General features: G+C 50.0%; 1 protein-coding gene and 1 long non-coding RNA gene across 3 annotated transcripts; one reads left to right on the top strand and one right to left on the bottom strand.

Annotated features, from left to right (window-relative positions):
• Nucleotides 1–10006: 10006 nt before the first annotated feature.
• On the top strand, nt 10007–21954 carry LBH (LBH regulator of WNT signaling pathway). Of its 2 annotated transcripts, none has more exons than XM_068186030.1 (3): nt 10007–10185; nt 10929–11031; nt 19482–21954. In XM_068186030.1, the coding sequence occupies exons 1-3, from the start codon at nt 10160–10162 to the stop codon at nt 19680–19682; spliced, it is 330 nt and encodes a 109-aa protein (XP_068042131.1). In that variant the 5' UTR covers nt 10007–10159; the 3' UTR covers nt 19683–21954. The 2 variants fall into 2 exon arrangements, with proteins under 2 accessions (XP_068042131.1, XP_068042132.1); XM_068186031.1 differs by lacking the exon at nt 10007–10185 and adding an exon at nt 10749–10773.
• Nucleotides 12566–14571, bottom strand: LOC137471588 (uncharacterized). The gene is made up of 2 exons (XR_010997703.1): nt 13412–14571; nt 12566–13313 (listed from the first exon to the last, which is right to left on the bottom strand). It is a non-coding gene; the product is annotated as an uncharacterized lncRNA (long non-coding RNA).
• Nucleotides 21955–23411: the final 1457 nt, after the last annotated feature.

Here is a 23411-nt window from a genome sequence, read left to right as displayed (position 1 = left end):
CTTGAGTTGTGTGCAGGAGATGACAGCAGAGGATCGTTCAGGGACTTTTTCTGTGACGCGAATGAATATGGGCGACTGAAGGACAGGTGCTGCATAGTGCTGGGCTCAGCTGTGTATAAAAATACACTGTTCCATCCATCTCCACATAATAAACACATTAAAAAGGAACAAGGTGTGTCTCCAACTGTCTCCAAGGCTTTACATGGGCCAAGCTACATTTTTTTTTTTACCTTTTTACAACAAATGGGAGTAGAGCAGTGAGTTGGTTTCAGGGGAGAGAAAGGAGTGGGAGGCAGAATATCACATCCTATTTCCTCTTTTAAACACTTGGCAAGGGAGAGAACTTTCCATTCCCATCTGGCACAAGCAGACTAAACACAGGTTCCTTTCTGATAGCCATCTGCACTCTTCTGCTACCTTTTCTCATCAGTCTTCTGCAGGCAAAATGCAAACCCGTACACTATTTAAAGATTCTCGAATTCAGAGTGTGTAACAAAATGATCCCTTTTAGTTACCTTCTTTCCAATCACCGAGGTTCTAGTGCCAAGCCAAACAATAACACAGTTAATCAACAGGCTCAGGACATGAAAGCAACTCCATTTCCTATTTGTGAATGCACAGATGTTGTTTATCTTGGATCTCCCCTTGTTGGTCCCCCAGGATTAAATCACAGGCCTTTAGGTGGAGCATGAGTGATTGCTTTTCTATTGAAGCAGCTCACAGCAAGGTTGGCCAGCCCTGCTGCTGTATCATCCTCCTTCCCACCTCCCTAGTGCTGCGTCTCTCTGCTGGCCCTAGGGCTGCCCACAAGAGGTGGGGTGTGTCGTGGTGCTTGGGGGCACGGCTTGCTGACAGAGAGCTGGGTTATCTCTGCAAGGACCTGCCCCTGGCACACCCTCAGGATGGTGGGGCCGATAGTTCTCAAGGCCCAGGCAAGGCTGGGTCAACACTGGCACTGATAAGGGAGATGAGCTTCCTTGCAGACGCAGATGTGGGGCCTGATTCCTGTGCAGCTCCATGTCCAGCCAGCCAGCCCCACCTTGCAAGCCCAGCATGGTTTTGGCCAGGTCAGGGAACACCATATTTCAAACGAGGTGCTGTTTTTGGTGTGGTGCAGTAGCTGGTGCTGCTAGGAGAAAGCCATCCCCGGTCAGGCCTCTGTGCCATCCCTTGCTCCCAGGCACTGCAGCTGAGCTGCAGGTTTTGACTTTGTCCAACATAACCCAGGGAATCTGTTGGCTCTCTCTGCGAGCAGGCTGGGCCTCCATGTGTCCTGTGGTGGTGAGGCCATGTGGCCCACAGTCAGGTGAGTGAGACAATTCCTCCTCTATACAAACTGAGATGCTCTGAAGGTCCAGGCACATTTGTCCCCTGATGCCAACTCCAGCCACCTCGCTCAGCCCTGGCAGGGGAGCTGCTAGTTCTCCTGCCCGCTTATGTAGCCTTTAATTTCAAGTGGAGAAGGCCATCCTCATCCTCCCCCATGCCTGTCAAACTGCTGCAGAGCCAGTCTGGCATGGCCTCATCTGCAAACCCTCCTCTAGGAGTGGCTGCACCATGGAGGTGTTGGTGATGCTCGTGCGTGGGGTCCATGAGCATTTTAAGAGGCTTCCTGTGGGACGAGTGCCACTTCTTGCAACATCGGTTGCGACTGCACTCACAACCTACTTCCTCGGCTGCCAAGTGCTCTTTTGCAGAGGGGGGAGCCATGGTGATACTTCTCCATATTGCAGAAATACCCCGACTGCAAGACTAAGCTGGTGGCGGCTGAGGCTGTGTTTGGAGACACCTTCCCACCCACAAACCCTCTGCTGCCGTCTGCCTACCGAACGGGAGTCCCCACCCGCAAACCCGGCAAGCAGGCTCGCTCCGCAGCTGCGAAACGCCGAGCAGCCCCTCTCGGCGCACGGCGTGGCCCGTCCGTCTGTCCCGTCCCGAGGACAGAGGGGTGCGCACGCCCGGCGCCGCTCCCCGCGGAGGATGCTGCAGGGCCGGGCGCTCCCGGCAGGGAGCGTGTCCCGCACGCCGCGGGAGCAAGAGGGGGCGCGGGGGGAAGAAGGGCGGGTGGAGAGCCGTGGATCGAGACCTCGGCAGCCGGCCGCTTTCCCTGCTCCCCCATCTGGACACCGGTCCAGGATGGCTCGGAGACCTGGACGAGCATCAGCTCGTGCCGCCGGTTCACGCTCTGGACGCAATTTTCCCCAAGACGCTTTCTGCAGGGATTTCAGTGCCCAGGTTTCAGTGGCAGGAGGGGGGCCGCTCCCACCTGTGGGCACAGGGTGGCATGGGGACACGGCGTGTCCTGGGTGCCCTCAGCAGCTGGGAGCGGTCCCCACAGTGGGGCAAAGGGGATGGGTTTTCTCCTGGCGCAATTGCATTGAAGTCCATACAGTTAGAGCTAGGTGAGCAGAGAATTTGTCTCTTCTTTGGTGGCATGACCGAGCTGTGTAATTAACTATTTTTCAACAGTAGTGACAGATTTAAGATAAAGCCCATCCCTTCCCTTGCGGGCTGGCCAGACAATGCAGCTGCCAGAGGACAGGAGCCACCAGGCTGCTTCCTACCATGGGAAGTACCCGGAGCTGTGTAAGACAAACTGCAGTGACTGTTCCTGGGAGCCTCGCTGGATGAAGGGTTTACACAGCAAAGACTGTCCCACTCCCATGTGTGTAAATGTATGGGATGTGATGAGCTGGAGCCAGGATCCTTTCCCTGCTGCTTTGGGAATGGTAGGAGTAGTGGTGGGTGAGGGGAGGAAGGAATCATCCTGCCACATGGTTATTCTGAGCAGTGGATCACAAACCAGGGATTGAGAAGTGTCACTGAGAGCAGAACACAAATCCCCACTGGGGCCATGTTGCAGCCTTTGGAAAGGAAGAGCTGCCACTGAGTAGGCACAGGACTTGAGAGCTGAGCTACTTTAACTATTCATTCCTCGAGTCCCCAAAGAAGCAATTACTGCATCGATCCCTGTCTTAGTGAGCTCCCGCAGCAGAAGACAAAAGGATAACTTGCCTCAACTCTTAAGAAGGAAGCTGAGGATTTTATGGGATTACTTCTTTCTCCTTGACAGATGTAGGTCCTTGTAGGTCAGAGTTAAGGTCAGTGCTGAGCATCATGGTTTGATTTAATAGGCAACAGTAAGAAACTTTCATCAGGACAGGGATGGGACAGGCCGATGACCACAAGGCACCGTGCTGGCTCTTGCACACCTGTGCACATGCAGGACAGAGTGTGGAGATGAGCATTGCTGAGACCCATGTGGTCAGAGTCCCTCTCTCCCAAGTGCCTGGATTTGCTCCCCAAGCCTGGACCCACCACAAACCCAGAGGAGATGGGTGTCTGCCAGGAACCAGGCCACCCAGCACATCCTGGTTCAAGTTGCCCCACGCTCCTCATCTGCAGTGTGGCTATAGCTCTTCCTAAGCTTGGCTTTCATCCAACAAGTAGAAGAGCTTGGGGCTCTGCTGGGTGAGTAGCTATCCCCCTAAATCAATACTAGATTTTCATCACTAATTTTCTGCCCTAGGTCCTTTCAACTCTTTTTAACAAAGCTGACTCTGCTGGGGAAACTCCAGGGCCTACCATGCCATTGCTCATCCTCTCCCATGCTTTGTGGTGGGGACACAATGGTTTACCTGCTCTCACAGCAGCCAGAGCTACAGCACTGGCTCACTTCTATTGAGACAGATGTGCCTGACATCGAGAATGTTAGTCCTCCTTTGGTGCAAAAATAGTATTACGGGTGTAAAAGCTGCCCAGAGCTGTGATAGCAGTGGTCACGGTTTTAATTACAGCATAGATGAGATACTACAGAAGCAATAATTCCCCCAGTAAGCTCCTGTGTTTTGGTGCCTTCTTGATGCTTGGATTTCCATGTTGCCTCTCTCCTTCTTAGGCAGGGGACTTATCTTTGTGTTTCTCATGCTCCCACTGTCTCCCTGATGCTTGCAAGGGACCTGCCAGAAATTGGGAGGGGGTGATGTTGCCTCTAGGGTCAACTCTTCTCAGGGAACTACTCATCTGACCAACAGATATAAAAAAAAGGAAAATAAATATCTGTATTTAAAAAAAAAAAAAAAACTCAGTTTAAAAAAACCCCAAAAACTATGTTGCTAAAAAACATACCCAGTTTAAAAAAAACAAAAAAAAAACCAAAAAAAAAAACTTGTCAATAAATAAAACTCTAGGATGATGAAAAGGGGAAATGCAGTAATTGAGTAAAGAACTCAATTTTTTAAATGAAAGATCTTCCATGCACCAATTCCAGCCAAAAGGCATTTCTGTTCCCTTGACAGAATATAAATATTAATCCAGACACTCGTTGTTCTCAAAGTGTCCTTTTTAATGGCATGATCTGGAGCCACATTGAGAGCTCACATCTTCTGATGGCTTCCTTGAGGGTGCCGGGTGCTCGCTACAACTCCAGAGAATCCAGCAAGGACACGTCCTCCTGCCCTGAACATGGGGCTCTGCTGCTCATCCATGCTTTATCCGAGTGCATCTCCTGCAGGAGCCATCAGAAGGATGGAGAAGACACCTCCACTTGCAGGAACCTGGAAGGGATGCTGGTGAGACACCTACACCATGTGAGGTCCACATTAAACCCCCTTTGCTGGTCCTTTGAGCCCAATTCTCTCCTGCTCTGTGGAATTTTACCTTATGGCAAAATAGCTCTGAAATTCTGCCCCTCTGGTGAGAGTGGTGGGCAACAGAGACGGCCAGGGAAGAGTTACAGAGACCAGCCACGTGCCCAGGAAGACTGCAGGCTATGTGGGGATATGTCCCAGGCAGGGCTGGGTGAGACAAGGACCAGGCATTGGGTGAAACACTGGCCAGGCTGGCCATGGGGCTAACGAGCTGTGCCACCTCTAGCAATGGAGAGAAAAAGAGAAGAAACCATGAAGAAACCAAGGTCTTAATATTTTAGGTTTCTTGGGACAGAGAGGCCATGTCCTTTTTCTTTTCCTCCCATTGCCAGCCCTTCCACTCTCCCCCTGGTTATCTGCAGGAGCTGTCACCATCCAAGGAAAGGCCCCAGTTCAGAAAAGTCCTTAAGCATAAACCTAATTATCAGGACAAGATTAAGGTTTTCACTGAATTGGGCCTGCAGAGCTGGATGGAAACCAGCTGAGCCACCCTGAGCCAGCCTCACCAGAGGCTCCAGACTCGGCTCCAACTCGGCCCCTTTCTTTCTGGGGGGTCAGTGTAAAATAAAACCAGAGGCAACCTTGCAAAAGCAGATCTAATTCCCAGGCCCTTAGCAGCCAATCTGAGTCTATAAGATCAAACCCCTCTACTCTGCCAGCTGTATCCATCCTTTTTGCTTTTCAGCACAGAGTATGAACCCCATTTTTCCTCTCTGCTCTCCAACCCCCTTCACAACGGGGCACACAGAGCAGGACAGCCAAATGTTGAGAGGCCTTTTCTTCTCACTCTCTGAAAGTCACTGTGAAATGCGATGCTATGTGGAAAGTGGCTGGAAAGAATGACACTGTGAGAGCCTGTTTTTTTTCCAAGGAAATAAATAGATTGTGTGCCACGAGCACGGAGAGGAGAGGGTTTGTGCCAGGTCATGCACAGGTAGGGCCATGCAGGGACAGCCCACGGTTTGAGCTGCAGTCACCACCTCTTAGGAAGATTTTGCTGGGCAGAGGCACATGGGACATACTCTGGTGGTGCCAGCAAGGTGGCAGCCTGCAGGTGGCAGCTGTTTCAGCTTGTCTGCAGCATCCCTGGGCATGCAAGCTATTTGTAAGGGGGTCATGAAACTTGGTGAAGCAAAACAAGCTACTGCACACTGTGTGCAGATATCCAGAACTGGGGAGAGGCTGACCACACCTCTCAGCTGAGGAGGGGGGACTTAAATGCCCAAGGTGCTGGTGGGATGTCAGGCAAGCTGGAGCTCAAGGCCTGGCTCTTCAACATGGTTGCAGTGATGGCCTGGATTCAACTATTTCAAAGGGCACCGGACGGTCAAATCAAGCCCCAAATTTAAATTTGTTAAAATAACTTTTTGCAAAACATTAGGATGGAGAGAAATGTTTCCATGGCTTTGTTTTTAAATTCCAAGTGGGAAGAGTTTATTTTTTCACTAGGAAACTTTCCCCGTAGGATTCACAACGCTGGCCGGGAGACAAGAACTGGCGAGCTCCGCTCTCGAATGGAGGTGACCCTAAGGGTGACCCTGCACTGGTCACGTCGCCTCGTGCAGCCTCAGTTGCCCCTTGGAAAACGGAGGTGGCCACGTGCATGGCTGCAGAGGGGCTGGGATGCCAGCGTGGCCGGCTATTGTGCGGTCAGCCTGTGCCGATCTGAATCCAGGCATGTAGCGTCCTGTATTTGCTGGGAGGCAAATGCAATGAAAACTCTTATGTTGCAAGCAGGTTAGGGGAAAATATAGGGAAATTAGCAATCTTCTTGGCTCTGCTGATGCACAAGTGTCTTCCAGGAGGATAGCGATGGCCTGTCCTTCACCATCACTCTGCTCCTGCTGGATTGTTGCTGATCCAGAACTTGCGAGCTACTACTTGTTTGTTGGTTTATGCTGTCCTGAAAAGCAAAATATTATAGAGATTTATAAAATTAACTGAAGGTAATAAAAAAGGCATGGGGCCTCATCTGGTTCCCCTCAGCTCAATACCCTGGAAAGCCCTTTACCCCAGCTGAGAGCCCAGGTGCTGCTGCTTCTATCCCCAGGTGACTGGGGAGTCCCCAGTGTTTAATGCAAAAATACACAGCAGTGAAAATGGGATTTGGTGAACATTGAGATGAGGAAAGAAGGGGAAATCAGGGCAGGTTGAGCTCCATTTACTAGAACTGGCTGAAAATAAAAGACCAAAAAATAGCAATTTGAAATGCTTGTATGTTGCTCCTATCAAGAGATCAGAGAATGAGCACAGGGGTTCATCATTTGTGATCAAAGACTTTGAGCTTATCCCATTTTATTCTCTACTCTCATGTACTGCTCTGTGGTTGTGGGGTCATGGATGGCAGGAAACTCCTCTTGCTTTGCTCTCTGAGAGAAGTGAGGACTTGGCATTTTAGGATCTGGGATGTAAAGAAAACTGATTGCTTGGACATGCCATTTCCAAGGTGGCAGCTCAGCAGCTCAAGGGTTAAATGAGCTCCCTCATTTTCAGCCTAGACATTGATATAAAGGCTTATCCAAAGAGGAAAGCTTGTTCTTAGCAAGGTGAGAGACGCAGGTACAACAGCACCTCCCGCTCACCTCTGCAGCCCCAGCTTTTCACACCTGGCTGGGGCAAGTAAAGCAGAAGGAGCTGTTACAGGACAACTCCTTTGCATGGAAAATGCCTCCCCAGGCTTATAACACATCTTCCATCCCTGGGACACCTGGATACCTTCAGCAAGACTTCCCCTAAGGGTAGGGCCAAAGGTGCAGTGTTCCTGGTACATGGCTCACCCACAGAACCTCACCTGGTGGCCACGGGCTTGGGGCCACCCCAATGCAGGGAAGCAGCCAAGCATGGCTGATGGGAGCCACGGGAGGCGTGCCTTTGCTTTCCAAAGGGCTATTAACACGCTTAGGGTTAATCACAGAAATAAATCTCACCTTGGCTTGGAGCCAGAGCCAGCAGTAAAAGCACAGATCCCCAGGCCTCCCGATGGGAATTGGCCAGGGCCAGCGCCCATGTTCTCACCCGGTCGTTGGGAAGTAATCTGCGTACTCAGCACAGAGACATACAGGGATTTTGTTCCATGTCATCCCCCCACACCCCCTGAAAGGCGCTTATCCAGGTGGAAACTTGAATATCTTCCCACGACAGCCAAGATGGCAATGCATAGCCCAGAGGACATAGGCAAAGGGCTGTTGTGAGGTGCTTTTTCTCAGTGGTGGCAGCAGGAGCCATGGAGGCTGGATGGAGGGGAGGTTGAGCCCCAGCTCTGTCCCTTGACCTCCTTCAGGGTCTTCGATGTATCAAAAATTGTATACTTAAAGGAATGAGCTTCCCAAGGAGGGAAAAACCTTGAACTTCAAGCCCAGCTGAGTGTAGGAAGGCATTTCGAGAGACAAATCGGTGGGCCTGGTGCAAGAGGGCCTGGGGGGCATGTGGGTTTTTCATTAGCTTTTATTTTGTACAGACACCACCAGGAAATCCATAGCAGGTGTGTATATGTTTGAGGGACACAGGCAGGGTTGCTACAGATGAAACATCTCAGGGAATTGAGCTGTGTCCCCACCTCATGTCCCATGTTTTAACTGGACATGGTGGGAGATGAAAGCGCTTGGGGCAGGATGTAAAATTAATTTTAAGAGACTTGACTGAAGCAGCACTTTGTCTCTCCCCTCCCAGAGTGGTCTCCCAGCCTCTGCAGCCACCAGGTACTGACCCGGCCTGTTCAGCATCAAAAAAGCATTTTATAAGTCAAATCTTTGTGTTCTCTTAGTGCAGAAATCAGCAAAGACTGTCAATGTGAACGTGTGTGTCCCAGGGGATACAGCAGGAACAGGGGGTCTGGGTGGGCAGGCCAGCAAAACAGAAGGAAACTGTTTCCCCAGAACTTTGGAGACTTGGTTGTCCTCTTACTCCTCTCCCTGGCCCCAAACCTCGTTATCAGGAGGCTCAAGGAGGGCAGAGGGACTGTGTGCACTGAGTCCCCTTTGCTGCCTCCCTGCCTTTAACCTTGTGGGAGGTGACTGGCGGCCCTTGGCAGGGAGCTCGCTTGCACCCACCTGAATTTCCACACGCTGGCAGGGGCTCGATCGACTCCTTGTGATTCATTTTAATGTGGCACAAAGCAACAGCTTGCTGCAGCCTGATGTGCAACACCCACATACGCTCACATTATATAATATGAATCTAAGAAGATTAAATTATCTGGTCAGAGGAAACACATGCACGTAGGGGTGTACACACTTACACACAGTCTGGAGGGTAGGTGAGTGAAGCTGAGGGCAAAGTTTCCCTTCAGACACACTCAAGTTGTGCTTTTTTGGCACTTAAAAACTGGAGCAAATAGTGTGTATTTGCCCGTGCATAGACAAGTGTGTGAAGCACGGCAGCAGCTGAGTGTTCTGCGTTGGAAGGAAACATGAGAAGCGTTTGTAAATGTGTGCTTGGTTATCCACTGTGTTGGCAAAGTCTGAGCACCAGCATGGAGCAACAGGTGGAATCCAAACAGTCCCGGCACTAAACATCACCTGTCAGCGTATGGCAACATCCCTGGGAAAGCAAACAGAGAGGGGAACTGTCGCCAAAAGCCCTGAGCATCTCAGCAGCTTTGGAGAGCCTGGCCCTTCGTGTGACCAAGAGCCCTGCCCTGCAGGCATGTGCCTCGGGGCACAGCTCCTTTCGATGCACAAAGTCGGGAGTCATGCTGAGTTTGGGGTGCCTAGGCCTTTCGCCCAAAGATGCACTTTGCCTTCCAGAAGTTTCACGTTGGGAGGGGAATGCAGGAAATGTGCTTCACCTACAGGTGCTCACGCTGCCCGGGCAGCGAATGGATTTGCCTCTCTCTCTGCTCCTGCGCCTTCCCGTCATTGATTCGCGTTGTTTTGCTAAATATAACTCGGCCCCTTGAAGCTGCTCACTCAGCTTTTACTCCCGCCGGAGGTGCGGGGCACGGAAGGCGCTGCGGCTTCTCGGCACGTGCCGGCCCTGCCCGTGTCCCCGGCCACCCCCCGCCACCATCGCCACGAAGGGGCCGGGTTTGAGCCCCTCTTCGTGAGACCCAGCCCCAGCCGCGGTGATGCTCGGGGTACCGCCGGTGCGTCCCTCTGCGGCCGGCAGCAGAGCCGGGGGGCCGCACCCCGCCTCGGCCCGGGGTGAAACAGCGGGAACGCACCTCTCTGCACCGGGAACGGCCGGGATGGGGTGGCCACCGCCACCCGTTCGCGGGGACATGGGGCCGCAGGGACAGACGGACACGCACCCCACACCTCCCCCCGCAGGCGGCGCGCGCCGAGGCCATTCATGAAAAAGTTGACGTCAGGGGGTGTGGGCGGGGCTGGGCCCGGGCCACGCCCCCCGGGGCCATTTAAGGCGGCGCGGCGGCGGGCGCGAGGCTCAGCGCGGAGGCGGCGGCCAAGGCGTGAGGGAGCCCGCTCGGTCCCGGGCAGCGCCGCGCTTCGTCCCGCAGCGCCTGGGTGCCCCTTCCGCCACCCCCAGCCCGGGGCAGCCTCTGCTGCGACTTCATGTCTGTGCTGTGTCCCCTGCCCTGGTGAGTGGGCGCTTCCCGCGGGGGGCGGGCGGGGGGATGGCCGCTCTGCCGCCGCGGGGTGCTGCCGGGGGGACGCTTGAGGCCGAGCCCCTTCAGCCGCCGCCGCGCCCCGGGAGGAGGCGAGGGGCCCCGGGGAGCGGTTCAGGGACAGCGGCCGGTGGCGGCCGTTCCCCCGGCGGGCGGAGCGAGCCGGGCGGTAGCGGGACGGCTGAGCGCAGCGGGCGAGCTGCGGGAGGGAGCTCGCTTCGCTTTCTCGCGCTGGAAATGCCGAGCTGGAATTGGCGCCGCGCGCTCCGCTGGCGTGGGGGTCCCCGAGGCTGTAAAATAAGCTAGTGGGACCTAAAGCACACCGGCTTGAGAAATAAAACAATAAAAATAATAAAAAAAAAAACCAAAGCCCCCGCGCTTGCACTTTATTTACTGTGGTTTTTTTACTTCTCCCCCACTCCCCGCGGGGCAGAGCTGGAGGAAGCGGAGTTGAAAGCGGAGCGCTGCTGCCGGAGCGTACCTGGGTGCGCTTGAGCTGGGCTCTTGTGGGGAGAGCCGGGGAGGTGCTCCGAGGGCATTGATGTAGCTCCAGCTTACGAGGTACTGAGCTTTTTCCGCTGCCTTCCAAGGGGGGGCAGGAAGGAAGGGACCAGAAATAGACTGCCTACAGCCTCTGCTGCTCGCTTCGCCGTTTGAATCGTGCTCAGTCCTGCCGAAGCCCCTCAGATCACTGGAATGCTGTCTTTTGTCTCTAGCTCTGATTATCTGAGATCCGCTGAAATGACTGAAGTGATGATGAACACCCCAGCCATGGATGAGATCGGACTAAGCCCTCGCAAGGATGGGCTGTCGTATCAAGTAAGTGTTTTGCTGGTAGTTGAGGTGCTAATCCCATGTGGAATTGCCTGGGCTGGACTGTAAGCTTGGTCTAACGTACCTTTCCATAGCCTGACCTAATAGCAGGTCTTGCAGTAGTGAGAACTAGTCAACAGACTGGAATGTGTGCTTGGCAGGAGATGGTTGTCTAAAATATCCCTCGTTATCAGTGTGGGTTGGCAGAGGATTCACTTGTTTTGAAGTGACCAAGCCCCTGCTCATTCAGCATTCCCGGGGCTCAGTGGAGATGGGTTAAAGAAGGATTCATGCCACTCGCTGGGCTGAGAGGGCTCTTGAGGTCTTTGTAACACAGCATACAGCTGATCTGCTGAGAGCAGGAGGATGATGTTTATATGGCATCCACATTTTTTTGAGCTGGTTCTTGGTTTTCCTGACTGACGTGCCCATTTGAGAGGGTTAACAGTCCTCTGTAAGATACAGTGAGGCCAGACACAGCCTAAATGAGCCATGAAATGTCACTGGAGATATCGGTATCTGGAGGCACGAGTTGCATTCATTCTGAAACTTCTGAACAATGTAGTTAGCTATTAATTTCTAGATCAAAGACATGTCTTCAGTGAAGAAGTGGTCTTCAGCTTGATTGAGCCCTAATCCTTTAGTCTCAATACCCCTTTCATTTCCTAGCCTGTAGCTAATCAAAGCACAAGTTAGGCACCCTAGCTTCCTAGCTCCATCGTTTTCTTCACTTCCAGGAGACTCATTGGTGAGATCTGACACAGATGCAGAGTGCTGGCATACGACTTGCATCTGCTCTATGCATCGGGTGACTCTTACTGGCTCATCCAGATGCAGGCTCTGTCCTTTGCAGATGTTACACAATCTGCACGGAGGCATTTGCTCCAAGTGTGCATTCAGATGAGGTGCTGAATGTTTGCATATTTATGTCTGAAAAGAGAACTACAAGGCAGCAGCAGTGCACTGGAGCATGAAATCCACTGATCTTTGGGCCACCACTGAGGCCTCTAGCAGAAGCCATAGCTATGTGGAGGAAAAGGGGATGCATTCCTTCTTTTAGTCAGGATTCTAGCTCTGGATAATGCAAGTTGTTTGGTTTATAGCTGTGCTGTGCTTCAGTACTTGAGCTAGTGGGGAGTATGCAGCCTCTCTTTCCTCTCTTACAGAGTGCAGAGGCAATGACAGTTGTTAAATCTGAAGCAATCAAGTAACCTGCTTGGGATGTCTTTGTGGGTCACCTTAGGAAGAGGCTTAACCCAGTCAGGTCAAATGCCTCTACCCATCCAAATTCCCAGGGAGAGGCAGAATCTAGGTGCCCTGCTTGTTCTAATGATCACTTCAATGAGGTTCTTCCCCAAGTGCTAATGACCTTGATAAAGTCTGCTGTGGCCAACTGGGGAACAGGACTGTTTGGTTTTGAGTGGATCACCTGAACATGTGAGTCATAGAAGCTGACGACTCATATCTGTGCAGGGCTTCTGCATCCTAGATCCATTCTCTTTAGTGGTCTAGTTGTAGATCATTTTTTTTTCCAAATGCCTGCAAGGAATTTCACCTTGATGTGATGAAGAGTGATGGCAGCAAGAGTAGAGGAGTTGAAATGGAAGACCCTTATGGCATTAGTAGTGTCTGGGCTGTGTATGAGGTCTACCTCTAAATCAGATTAGTGTAAAGAGGACTGGGGAGCAGGATCCAGCCTTCCTTCTCTGCCTGCTAGGCTGAGAATGTCACAGTGTAAGTCAAGGTAAGTTGAAAGCATCATTAAAGGGTTGAAAACTCAACTGAAACCAGCAAGGACAAAACTGATGCAAATAGCACCATGAACTTTTTGTTCTACCTCAGACTTTGGCATTTTGTGCCTCATCTTGCTGATGGAGAGAGTTTGGTTCATGGAAAATTGTATGCTTGTCTGAGAGCTGTAGTGTAATAACTTAAAACCAGACAGGGCTAATGGAGCATGACTGCTCCTGCACTGAGGCTTGTTGTTCTAAGCTGCAGCATCTTCTTCCACTCATCTGCAGAGTCAGGCACTCACAGTGTAACAGCCCTTGGCTGGCTATGAGAGGCAAAAAATAAAAAGTGGAGACTCAAGCTTTTAGCTTCAAAATTTTGTCCTGTCCTGTTCCTTTAGTAGAACTTGATTTTATTTTACTACAGAGATGACCTCAAACTGAGGTTCAGAATTTCCCCCTTCAAGCTGTGTAGAGCAGGGACTGCCTGGGAGTTGGTCAGTAGGATGCTGCCTGTGAGACTGGGGGCTGCTGCTGCCACCAGAGGCAGGCATGAAACTGTCTGGACCAGAGGAGGTGGTACAGCCCAGCAGCACTGCTGGCGTTCTAGAGCACATTAGTACCTGCTGCAGACAGACTTATCCTACCAAGAGCACTGTTTTAAAGACTTTTTTACTTGGAAGTAAACTGAGGAAGCAAGCTCATACCCCGAGTATAAACTTCAGCGGTCTGATTCCTCTGTCTTGTGGAGTTCACTGAACTTCTTGTCTCCTCTCTGTCTCGGTGGTTATGAAGGGAGCTTGGGTTGTTGACTTTTTTCTTTTGCATCTTTCCACCCGCTGGGGTGTCTGTCTGTCCTAGATGTCAGCTGAAGGTCTTCACTCCTCACTGGTGAAGTGCTGGGCTGGTTATCACTGCTTACTAGTGTGAAAACTCAGACTGCAGAAGTAATACCAGTATCAACTGAGTTGCTTCCATAGGCTTAAGGCAAACGTGCTTTCTCATCATAGGATTGCCTTTTTTACAGTTAATATGCAAAATGCTTGTAAGCTAGCACGCTAGCTTCGAAATCATACTCTGTAAGACCGCTTTTATTACTGTATTTGTGGCAGCAAGTTGCTTTCTGATCCCCCTGAAGATGGTTCAGCCAACAGATTGCAAGGGCCTGAGCAGAAGTGAGTGGTGAATTTGGGGCATGAGTGTCAGAACAGGGCAGCATAGACAAAACAGAAGATGTGACTGAAGAGATGATGTCATGCTGGGTCTTGTGCCTGCAGTGAGAAGCTATTTCTGGATCCTTAATAGATGTCCCATAATTCCCATGGGACTTACTAAACAAAAAACTCATTGAAATGCAGCTGATGGCTCAAGTTGCCCCTGCTACAAACAGATGTAGCTATGGAGGGCTTCATGCACTTCCTGCCTGGCAGTGTCCAGCGAGCCAGGCTGTTTCTGCTGCCAGCCAGAGCTAATGCACTGTTTGCTGTTTCCTCAGCCCCAGAAATACCCGTTCTTTGAAGAGCCTCATCAGCACTCTGCCAGCTTGTCCTCTGTGCTGTCTCCCAGCAGCACGAACAATGCCACTGAAACCGAGGCTGAATTAATCATTTCGTGGAGCTGTTGTCAAAACAGTGCCTTGACCAGAATCCTACCTTGCTTCTTGGAAGTGGAGCAGGGTCTGAGCACAACTGAAAACCCTTTAGTGCCCAAAGTGTGTGATCTGAGCAAAGGCAGTGTCCAGAGTTGAGTGTGCTGCTTTGCTACAGGCAGGTGACTCGCTGGTGCTTCAGGCTCCCATGTAGGAGACTGGCCTGCAGAGGCTGAGCTTGCCTCATGCCCTCAGCTGAGGTTTGGTTGTCATGGGGAGCTTGAGCTCTTTAAGTCATGATCGCATCATGCTGGGATCTGTGTAGGTTAATCACAACCACAGCTCGCTGGGAATCACGTCAGAGTGCCTGAATCTGGGTAAATAGGCTTAAGGCTCTATCCAGTGGCTGTGCCAAAAGCTTGGTGTTGGGGAAGTCATTTCTGGTGAGTGCAACACCTCTTCACCAGCCCTGGAGAAGCACTGGCTTTCCCAGGGAACTGAGGGGCTTGAGCTGTGTCTGCTGGATCCCTCCAGTTAAACTGGACCACCAGTATGTTACTGGCCCGAGGGCTGTTGGCTCAATGGAAATTGAACTTCCTCTGTAATTGTTTTCTTATCAGGTGCTTCATGTCTGTGCAGCCTTGATTTGTGCAGGGGAAGTCCTTCAGAGGTGCTGCTTGCTGCTGTGGAAGGTTTTGAGACCAGGCTGCAAAAAGGTGGTGACAGCAAGCATGGCTGCTAGACAAGATTAATAGGCAGAGTCAATGTGTATTCCAGGGTCTGGGAGAAGACAGAAGCAGGATATGGGATAAACAGATACAAAAGCAGTCCTGTTGGCAGCTATGCTGTGCACGAGTGCTCCCCTGAAATCAAACTGAGGACAGCAACAACACCTCAGAGCATGTTTTTTCCTCCCTACTTTGATGCCTTGTTACTCTGAGGGAAAATGGTTAGATGTAGGAAGTTTCCCTGACATCATGCCCTGAGACAGGGCAGTGTTTCTGTGACTGGGGAGTTGTTGTGGCTCATCAACCTGAGTCACAGCTGCCGTGTACATACTTGGAGCTCGTTCGAGTCATGACTGCTGTGTGAATAAATGTATGCATTGTAGCTGGAGAAGGCCTCCAGAGAGGACACTGAGAGATGACTGAAGTACTTCCTGAAATGAGCTTGCCATGCTTCTCAGTGGCACTCAAGTTTTATTTTCAGAACTTCAATGCTGATTTGGGATTTGGAATATTGATATTGCTGAAGAGGCACAAAATTCAGCTCTTCAGTCCAAGGAGGATGAGTGATGTGTCCATCAGGGGTGTACCCTGTACCCAGTGCAGACTTTGCAGTCTTGGAAAGAGCTACCACAGTCAAGCAAAGCTTTCCCTCAAACTAGTAATTTAATTGGGAAAGATGTTACTGCTTTAGTCTCCCTGTAATACAATTTAAATAGCTTTCAGTCCCATGGGAGAGGAGACAGGCATTTTAACTATGGGTGTTGGTATGGAGAACACATGTGGAAGTTGTTTTGAATTTACAAGTGTCACTTGAATTATGGTAGTGCTGAGCTAATCTTGTTAATTGCCTGACATCTCTCCTGCTTTTGGTGTTTCTCCATCCCTGTGAATGCTGAGAGCGGGTATGAGCCTCCCCAGGGCAATGAAAACTTTCCGTTCTTGTTGCCAAGACTTGATCCAAGGATAGTAGAGCTAGATCATCTGAAACAGAGGCAAACATGATCGTCCTAGAATCATTTCAAGCTTTTATTTCAAGTTCTGCTTTTTCCTGCCCTTTCCAGCTGCAAGACAAGAGTTTGGTTGATTTGTGTGTGATCTGGATAAGTTCATGAGGAGAGCAGTTCCCAGATATAAATCCAGAGGGGCCTGTAAAAACCAGTCTTGCTGTTAGCAAGATGCTGTGTTGAGTAGTGTAAGAAGCAACATTCATGTCCTCTGTGGATCTAGAAGTGTTGGAGGTGTCTCTCCATGGCCAGGATTTGGGGCTCAGCTACAGAGAAAGCTCTGTGTGGAAGCAGTTGCAGCCCCTTGTGCTGTATCATGCAAGTGAAGGGGTGGAAGATGCCTTTGAATTGCTGTAAATTTGCTTTTAGGCAGCTATCACAACCAGTTGCTTGTCACTTGTCCCATCAAGTGACCAGGTCTGCCAGGGGAAGGTATCTGCCTCAGCTGTGTGCAAGGTGGCTCCCTGTCAAGCATGAGAGGGAGAAGCTAACCCATGGCTCTTGCCCTCTCTGTGGCATGGGAGGTGCAGAGCCTTCCTCCCACACCGCTGGGCAGGATAATGTGAGCAGAAAGGCTTGGAGGCAGGTGTTGCTGTCCTGGCTGCTGTGCCAGAGAGTGCAGAGCTCCCAGGTCAGAGCTGAGCTGCTGCAATTCCCAGTGTGGAGCTTGCTGCGATTTAGGGAGGTTTTTTTCCTCCCCATTGTTTAAATCTGGAGTGGGACCAGATGAGGCCTATGGAACCAACAAATGGAGCAGGGCACTACTGGAGCAGGACAGAGAGAGGTGGTGCTTGCTTATCTTTTTCTATGAAGAGGAGTGGGAAGGCTGGTTGGGTTAACCTTCTCACTTGGCTTCCCCAGATGTACAGCTAGTCTCAAAACCTTTTTCCTTGGGCCCTTGTGCTTGGCCTGCTGTCACCCTGCCCATCACACCAGAGGAAATCTGCCTTTCTGTATTTTTTCCATTGACTGTCCACGCCCCTTCAAAGTGCAGTTGCAACATCTCCCTTCATGCTGCCTCAACGATTAAAAAGCATGACTTAGTGGAAAAAATCCTGACCTTCTTGGGTTTGGCCTGTCCTGCAGCTGTTTGAGATAAGATTGTGCTAGGTTTTTTTTTTTTTTAATTAAAAAAGCTGCACACCACATTTTGCGGATATTTGTTTGTAAGGAAATGACTACTACTTAGTTTCTGGAAAAAAAATCTGGCAGGCTGTTTTCAAAGAAATTGCTCCAATTTGACCTAATGTGCTCAAAATAATAGCAGCCAAAGGTTAGTTTAATTATTATACTGCTATTTTTCTTCCATAGGAGGCTATTTTCATGACATTATCAGCTTATGTAACCTCTTGAACCACACTTCTTTTTCCATTGCAACCTTCTAAACCATGTAATGTCAAGGGTATTTTTTCCCTATCCTGGGTTTAGGGAACTTGATGCTTAAGAGCCACTGACTGTACTTTCAGTAATGCACTGTGTGCCTGAAACTGATTTCGTTTGGCCAAGCAGAAGCCACAAAGCTCCAAGAAACCGTTGCTGTCTCACTGGTGCTGGGAGTGGCTAATAGCAAGTAGCTCACACTGCAATGCCCAGGTTGATGTGGCTGTGTTCAAAGGACCTCAGCTGCTCTTGTGCACCTGAAAAATGTGGGTGGTGGGAGCTGGAGTCTTGCAGCACTGTCCCCAGGACCAGATGATCACATGCAAACAGATCCTCATTTGTGCATTACTTTGTTCCCTTGACTGAATTTGTGTTAGGTAGCAGCCCAATGGCTTTCTCAACCTGATTGCCAGAAAGCTTTAGGTGTGAAGGAAAAATGAGGCTGAAGAGTAGAAGACAACTGAATATTGCCAAGGGGGTGATGCTGTAGCTAATAGTAGCTAGGTTGAAGAAGGAACTGATAGGATGTTGTTTCACTTTTTGTGGCCAGGGCTTCCCAAGGTGGTGGGTACCCACATGATTGGCACAAGGAGAATGAGGCTTCATGATTAATGCTCAGGGCACCTGGATGGGGAGCCTGCTTTTGTAACTGGAACCACAAAGATCAAAGCAGATGAGATCTTGCTCTCAGACTGAGGCCAGTGCTGGCAGTGCTGCTCCCTGCAAGGATGCTCTTGTAACTCCCTTGAATGCAGATGATGTTCAAAGAAAAGTACAGCCACTTGACTTCTCACCTGGCCTACAACATCAAGGGGAAAATGCACGTTGTCATTTTCTTCTTTGGGCTGTTTAAACACAATTCTAATGTGAAATGGATACTGATTAAAATTGTTTGAAATAGCAAGTGGTGGTTGTTTAATCTTCTGGCTACTAACCAGGCGGTCTGATATAGCAAGTGGATTTTATCACCCAGGCGTTCCCTTCTGGATGAGCTGGGGTTTGAAGGTGTTCCCCCAGCAAGCTACCCACAAGTAACACAACCTTTTATGTTCACATTCAATCTACTAATGCAAAGCTACTGCTAGCACTGCACCAGCAGTTTTTTTTCTTTTACTCATGCTTTGCTTCGGTTCCTAGTAGGATCGAAGTATGCATCACTGGCACTACCAGTGAGTATGGGCCCTGATGCTGCTGCACTGCATGAGCTTGTGCATCCATGTGGCAAACAGTGGGTGGGAGGGAATGAGTAAGGTGCACCGTGAAGGGCTGGAGATCCAGGAGTCCTTGTACTCACTGCATGAGAAATACAGTGCAATTTTGCACTGTAATAATATAATATATATATTTTGCATAACTCCTGGCTATGCCACAGGTACCCCCTTCCTGAAGAAACACAGTCCAGTCCCCAGCCCTTCCATAAAATGAGTGTCCTGTTGAGTTTCACTGCTGATGTGTAGTAGCTGTAGTGTGCGGAATACTGCCAGAATTATCTCTAAAATGCAGCTGAGCTATTTCAGGCTGGCACTGTGGCCCTGGAGTGATACCAGACACAGGCCCTTGCTGCAAGGGTCTGGGCTGCGCTAGCCCTGAGTTGCCATGGGCCTCCTGCCTCCCAGCAGCAGAGCCTGGAGAACAAGCCTGTTCTGATGTGAAGCCTGACCAGCAGCAGGAAATGAGATCTCAGATTCTCTGATGGAGAGAGCTCTGTGTGCAAACTCAAGAGCATTAATGCAAAAGCAGGGGTGGAGGGGGGTGAGGCATTTGGATAAATATCCAAAAGGGCAGATACCTATTTGCTGAGCACTATCCAAGCAAGCGCGTGCTTCAGAAGCCTCTTGGGCAGTGCTCATTTCCATTACTTGGAGACTTGGAAAGGTTATTTACAAGTTCAAGAGTATTCCCATCGCTCAGCGGTTGACTCTGTGTCCAGACTAGTCTGCCCTGGAGACCTAAATGTCCCAAGCTGGGCTTTTGGCTGAGGCTGTGAGTGCAGCCCCTCTCACAGACTGTTCCTTGGCTCTTTCAGATCTTCCCCGACCCCTCAGACTTTGATCGTTACTGCAAGCTGAAGGATCGCCTGCCCTCCATCGTGGTGGAGCCCACGGAGGGTGACGTGGAGAGCGGGGAGCTGAGATGGCCACCCGAAGAGTTCCTCGTGCAAGAGGAGGATGAGGAGGAGGAGGAAGAAAACTGTGAAGATGCAAAGAAGGACAACAAGGAACAATAAATGGCATCTGGGGAAAGGCAAGGGACTGCACCCTTCTGAAGGAAGAGCCACACTTTCTTTGAAAGTCTTTTTAATAAGACAAGTTCAATTTTGCACCTGCGAGATCTTAGTTTTTTTGTATTCTCTGTATCGAGAACTGAAGCCCTCGGTGTCATCAGACCTCCTGAGGAAGGAAGGAAGTAACGCAGAGCAATGTTTGCTGTTCTCGAGATCATTATCTGTATTTTTCCGAGGCGGAGGCAGCAGTGAAATTCCAAGCACATGGCAGAGGGTGACCACACGAGGACTGCTGGAGGGGGGAGCTCAGGAAGGGGGAGGAAAGTTGGAGGTGGCAGCGTTTGGCTGGGAGCTGCCTCTGGCCAAAAGCATGAGAACAGAGCCAAAATATCTCAGATTTGCCTTTCTTACAGCTTCCATTTTGTGTGTTGGGGGGTGGAAGGGTGTCCATAGCGAAGCATGGCTAAATGATCTAGTGACAAGGGGCCTGTAGCTCTCCCTGGTTCGGCACCTCCTAGGGTAAGGTGAGCGTCCATAGGAGTAGTCTGGTTTCTTGCTCTTGCTCTTGAGCCTGTTTTCCAGCCCCTTTCCCCAAAGTTACTTTCTCCCCGTTTGCCTTTAGACTCTTCAATGCTGAGCAGCTGTATTTGCAGGATAGCATTAGGCTGCTGCTTGTCATCTCTCCTGCAATGCCCTAGCTTATCTTGCAGGTGGTGAGCATGAGGTGGTGTGCATCGGATGTAAAAAGGTGCTTCTGTCTGCAGCAAGAGCTCATGTAGGTTTGAACACTTCAGATTTTTCTCTCCTATTTGCTGAGGCTGCTGTGGGTGGTCTCGTCTTGTACAGTGCCCCAAGCCTAAGGGTGGAGATTTATGCCTCCTTGCCTTGGTGTCCTTGAAGTTGTAGGGTCATTTGTCTCTTAACTTGCTGGTCAGTGGGCTTGAGAGGGCTGGGGTGGGGGGCTTCTCCTCCAGCTTTGCACTGCAGGGCCTCCTCAGTGCAGGACAGGCTGGTGGGGAGTGTTGAGTGGGGGGGGCTGCCGGACCTGGGGGTCATCCAAAGACGAAACACCAGATCTAGTGTGGATCACCAGTGGGGTTTGCAGGATGGGGCCTGCTGGGAGAGGATTAGCCTGGGTGTCCTGAGACAAGATGCGTTCCTGCTTCTTAGTGAGGGTGAAATGTTTGTAGTTGTTTTAATGAAGTGCAGACTGGCTTGTGAAGTCTGGGTTTGTCCTCTCTTCACCATATCCTGCCTCAAGGAGAAGGCCAGTCTGCTGCCAGACAAGGTCACCTGCTGCTTTCCTGGAAAGGGATGATCTTGTGGCTTTGGGGACCAGCTTGGGAGCCAGTCAGGATAGGATGAGAGCAGTTACCACCTAAACCAAATCTGGGGTCATGGAAGAGAAAAAGAAATGTCAAGGCCTTAACCAAACTTCCATAATAATCCCAATGCCACCCCCCCTTTGCTGGTTCCATTTTTAAAATCTATTCGGACATGTGTGTATTTGTATTTTTAATACCTCATGAGTAGTTAAACGCTGGTGGGGTTTGGGAACTGCTTTTAACGTATTGGCAGGATTGTTTTAGTCTTGTCTTGCTTGTGTTTCAACATAATGGCAATAATTTATCAGCTGTGTAACTATTTTTGGACAGATGGGAGTTTGGAGATGAGTTAGCACAAAGCAGGAGAAATTCAGTGTTCCTACACTGCAGCTGGCCTCTGGTCCAGCCATGCAGACCCAGTCAGACACTCTCCCTGCCCACCTTGGTGGATGGTTGATCACTAACAGCCATGATGTGGTGATACCATTTTCTCTAGTGATGGATTCAGCTGTTGTGTCTGTAACACTTGTTCTAGTCTTGCTGTCTTACTGGAGTGAGCTTGTACACCTGCATACCAGCCAGTTGTCTTATTTCTAAGTGTTACTCTCTATTGGTCTCTACCATCTGTACCACCAAGTCAAAGCTCTATATCAAAGATATTACCATGTGGGCAGCAGTGAGATGGCAATCCTTGGACTTCAGACCTGCTGTCTGCCCTAAAGACTTGCATATTTCTGTCTGCATCCTTTTTTTGGAAGTATTGTGTATATTTCTATTTGTTGTTGAACGTATCTAAAGAACAAAGCACTCCAGTAAAACTCCTGTTGTATGATAAACATTCTATATTTCTGTAATTCTTTTTTGAGCCTCAGGGAGAAGCTAGCATTTTTTTCAAACTACATTTTTGTCACTGTGACAGTTGTAAATAAAGTTTGAAAATGCTTTCCAAACATACTGGCTTTGTTTTTGCTGCAAAAGTGGGTTGGGATGGTCAACCTTCCAGATCATGGCTGTCAGTAGAGCCTGGAGATGCTGGTTTCATACTGGTGGCTGGCCTCAGATCATGCCCTATGGCATTGGAAACCTAAGTCAACTTTGAGGGGCAGCACCTTTGCATTCCATCTTCCTGTGGTTGCTCATTGTTGTGTGAAAGGCTGCAGCAAACTGCTGCTCTAGTTTATTTATTCCTGAAAAAAAAAAAAAAATCTGTATTTATATCTGTTATCTACATCTACCCCCTTACCTAACCTTACAGAACATGAAGTAATGGAGAGTGGAAACTATTCACAGCTGCTGTTAGTCATGTTCCCTGTGCATGCTCTTCCCTGCCCCGAGCAGCACTCCTGAAGACAAGCCTTGCCTTGCTGTGTGCTTGTAGGCTCCCAGCTGAGCTACCCAGGCTGTCTGTATTGGGTCTAGAGGTCAGCTCTTCCTGAGTAGTTGTCTTGTCACTCACCAATGGCCAAGTGGTGCTGCTGGGGGAAATGGCATTTTTGAGTGTGAGTCTGAGCTTCAAGGCACTGTTCTGGGTGTAGAAGTCTGACCACGCCAGGATCCAGTAGTTCAAGCTGTGTACTTAATGGGATTAAATTTTCCACTGGAACCTGCTGATAAGAAGCAAATACCCTGGAATGCCCATATCTTTAAGGTACATGGATAGAAGTTCCTGTGATTTGGCAGCTAACACTCTAATCTAACCTAGGCAAACAAGCCCAGCTGAGGCTGGAGTGTTATGTTTACATGAGACTAGTTTAAATACACTAATAACCCTTCCATTTAATGCTTGAACTGAGGGCATGCTCAGTGTGAGCCCCACAGTTCAAAGATTAATTGTATCGTGCCTCATAAATACTCTCATGGATATTTTATGCCATGGGAGCAAATGCAATATTAAAGCTGACCTCTCCTTTTCTTCAGTCAACCTCTAACAGAGGTGCTTTGATTTCTTCCTCTGCTCAGGCACAGAGTTGCTTGCCTTGTAGAAGCTGCCGCAGGATTTCCAAGGCGACCAGATGTGCTGGTCTGAAATCAGTGAAGATGTTTATTCTTGACCCAAAACGTTTTTGTTTAAAATACAGCACTGGTTAGGGAAACTGCAAACGTGTTGAACTTGTCTGCTGCTTCCATGTGCTGCACACCAACAGGTTTTTCAGGCTCACATCAGAATGAAGGATGAATCCTGATGTATCATTCTGTTTTGGGGTGAGACCAGAAGGGTTGGCCCCTGAGTGGGGCTTGCTCAGCCAGGGGGTCTGCCTTGTATCAGCCTGGAGCAGTGCTGGTGGGAGGAAAGCTCTCTCCTGCTCCTTGACTCCAGCTGTTGTGGCCAAACTGGAACTTGAATCATCAAATGAGAATGGGCTTGCTGCTGAATTGGGTGAGCCTTAGTCATCCCAAAAAATGATGG

This window comes from Anomalospiza imberbis, chromosome 3 (genome assembly GCF_031753505.1).
Source record: "Anomalospiza imberbis isolate Cuckoo-Finch-1a 21T00152 chromosome 3, ASM3175350v1, whole genome shotgun sequence".
NCBI classification, from domain to species: Eukaryota; Metazoa; Chordata; class Aves; order Passeriformes; family Viduidae; genus Anomalospiza; species Anomalospiza imberbis.
This window is presented reverse-complemented; position numbering and strand designations above follow the sequence as displayed.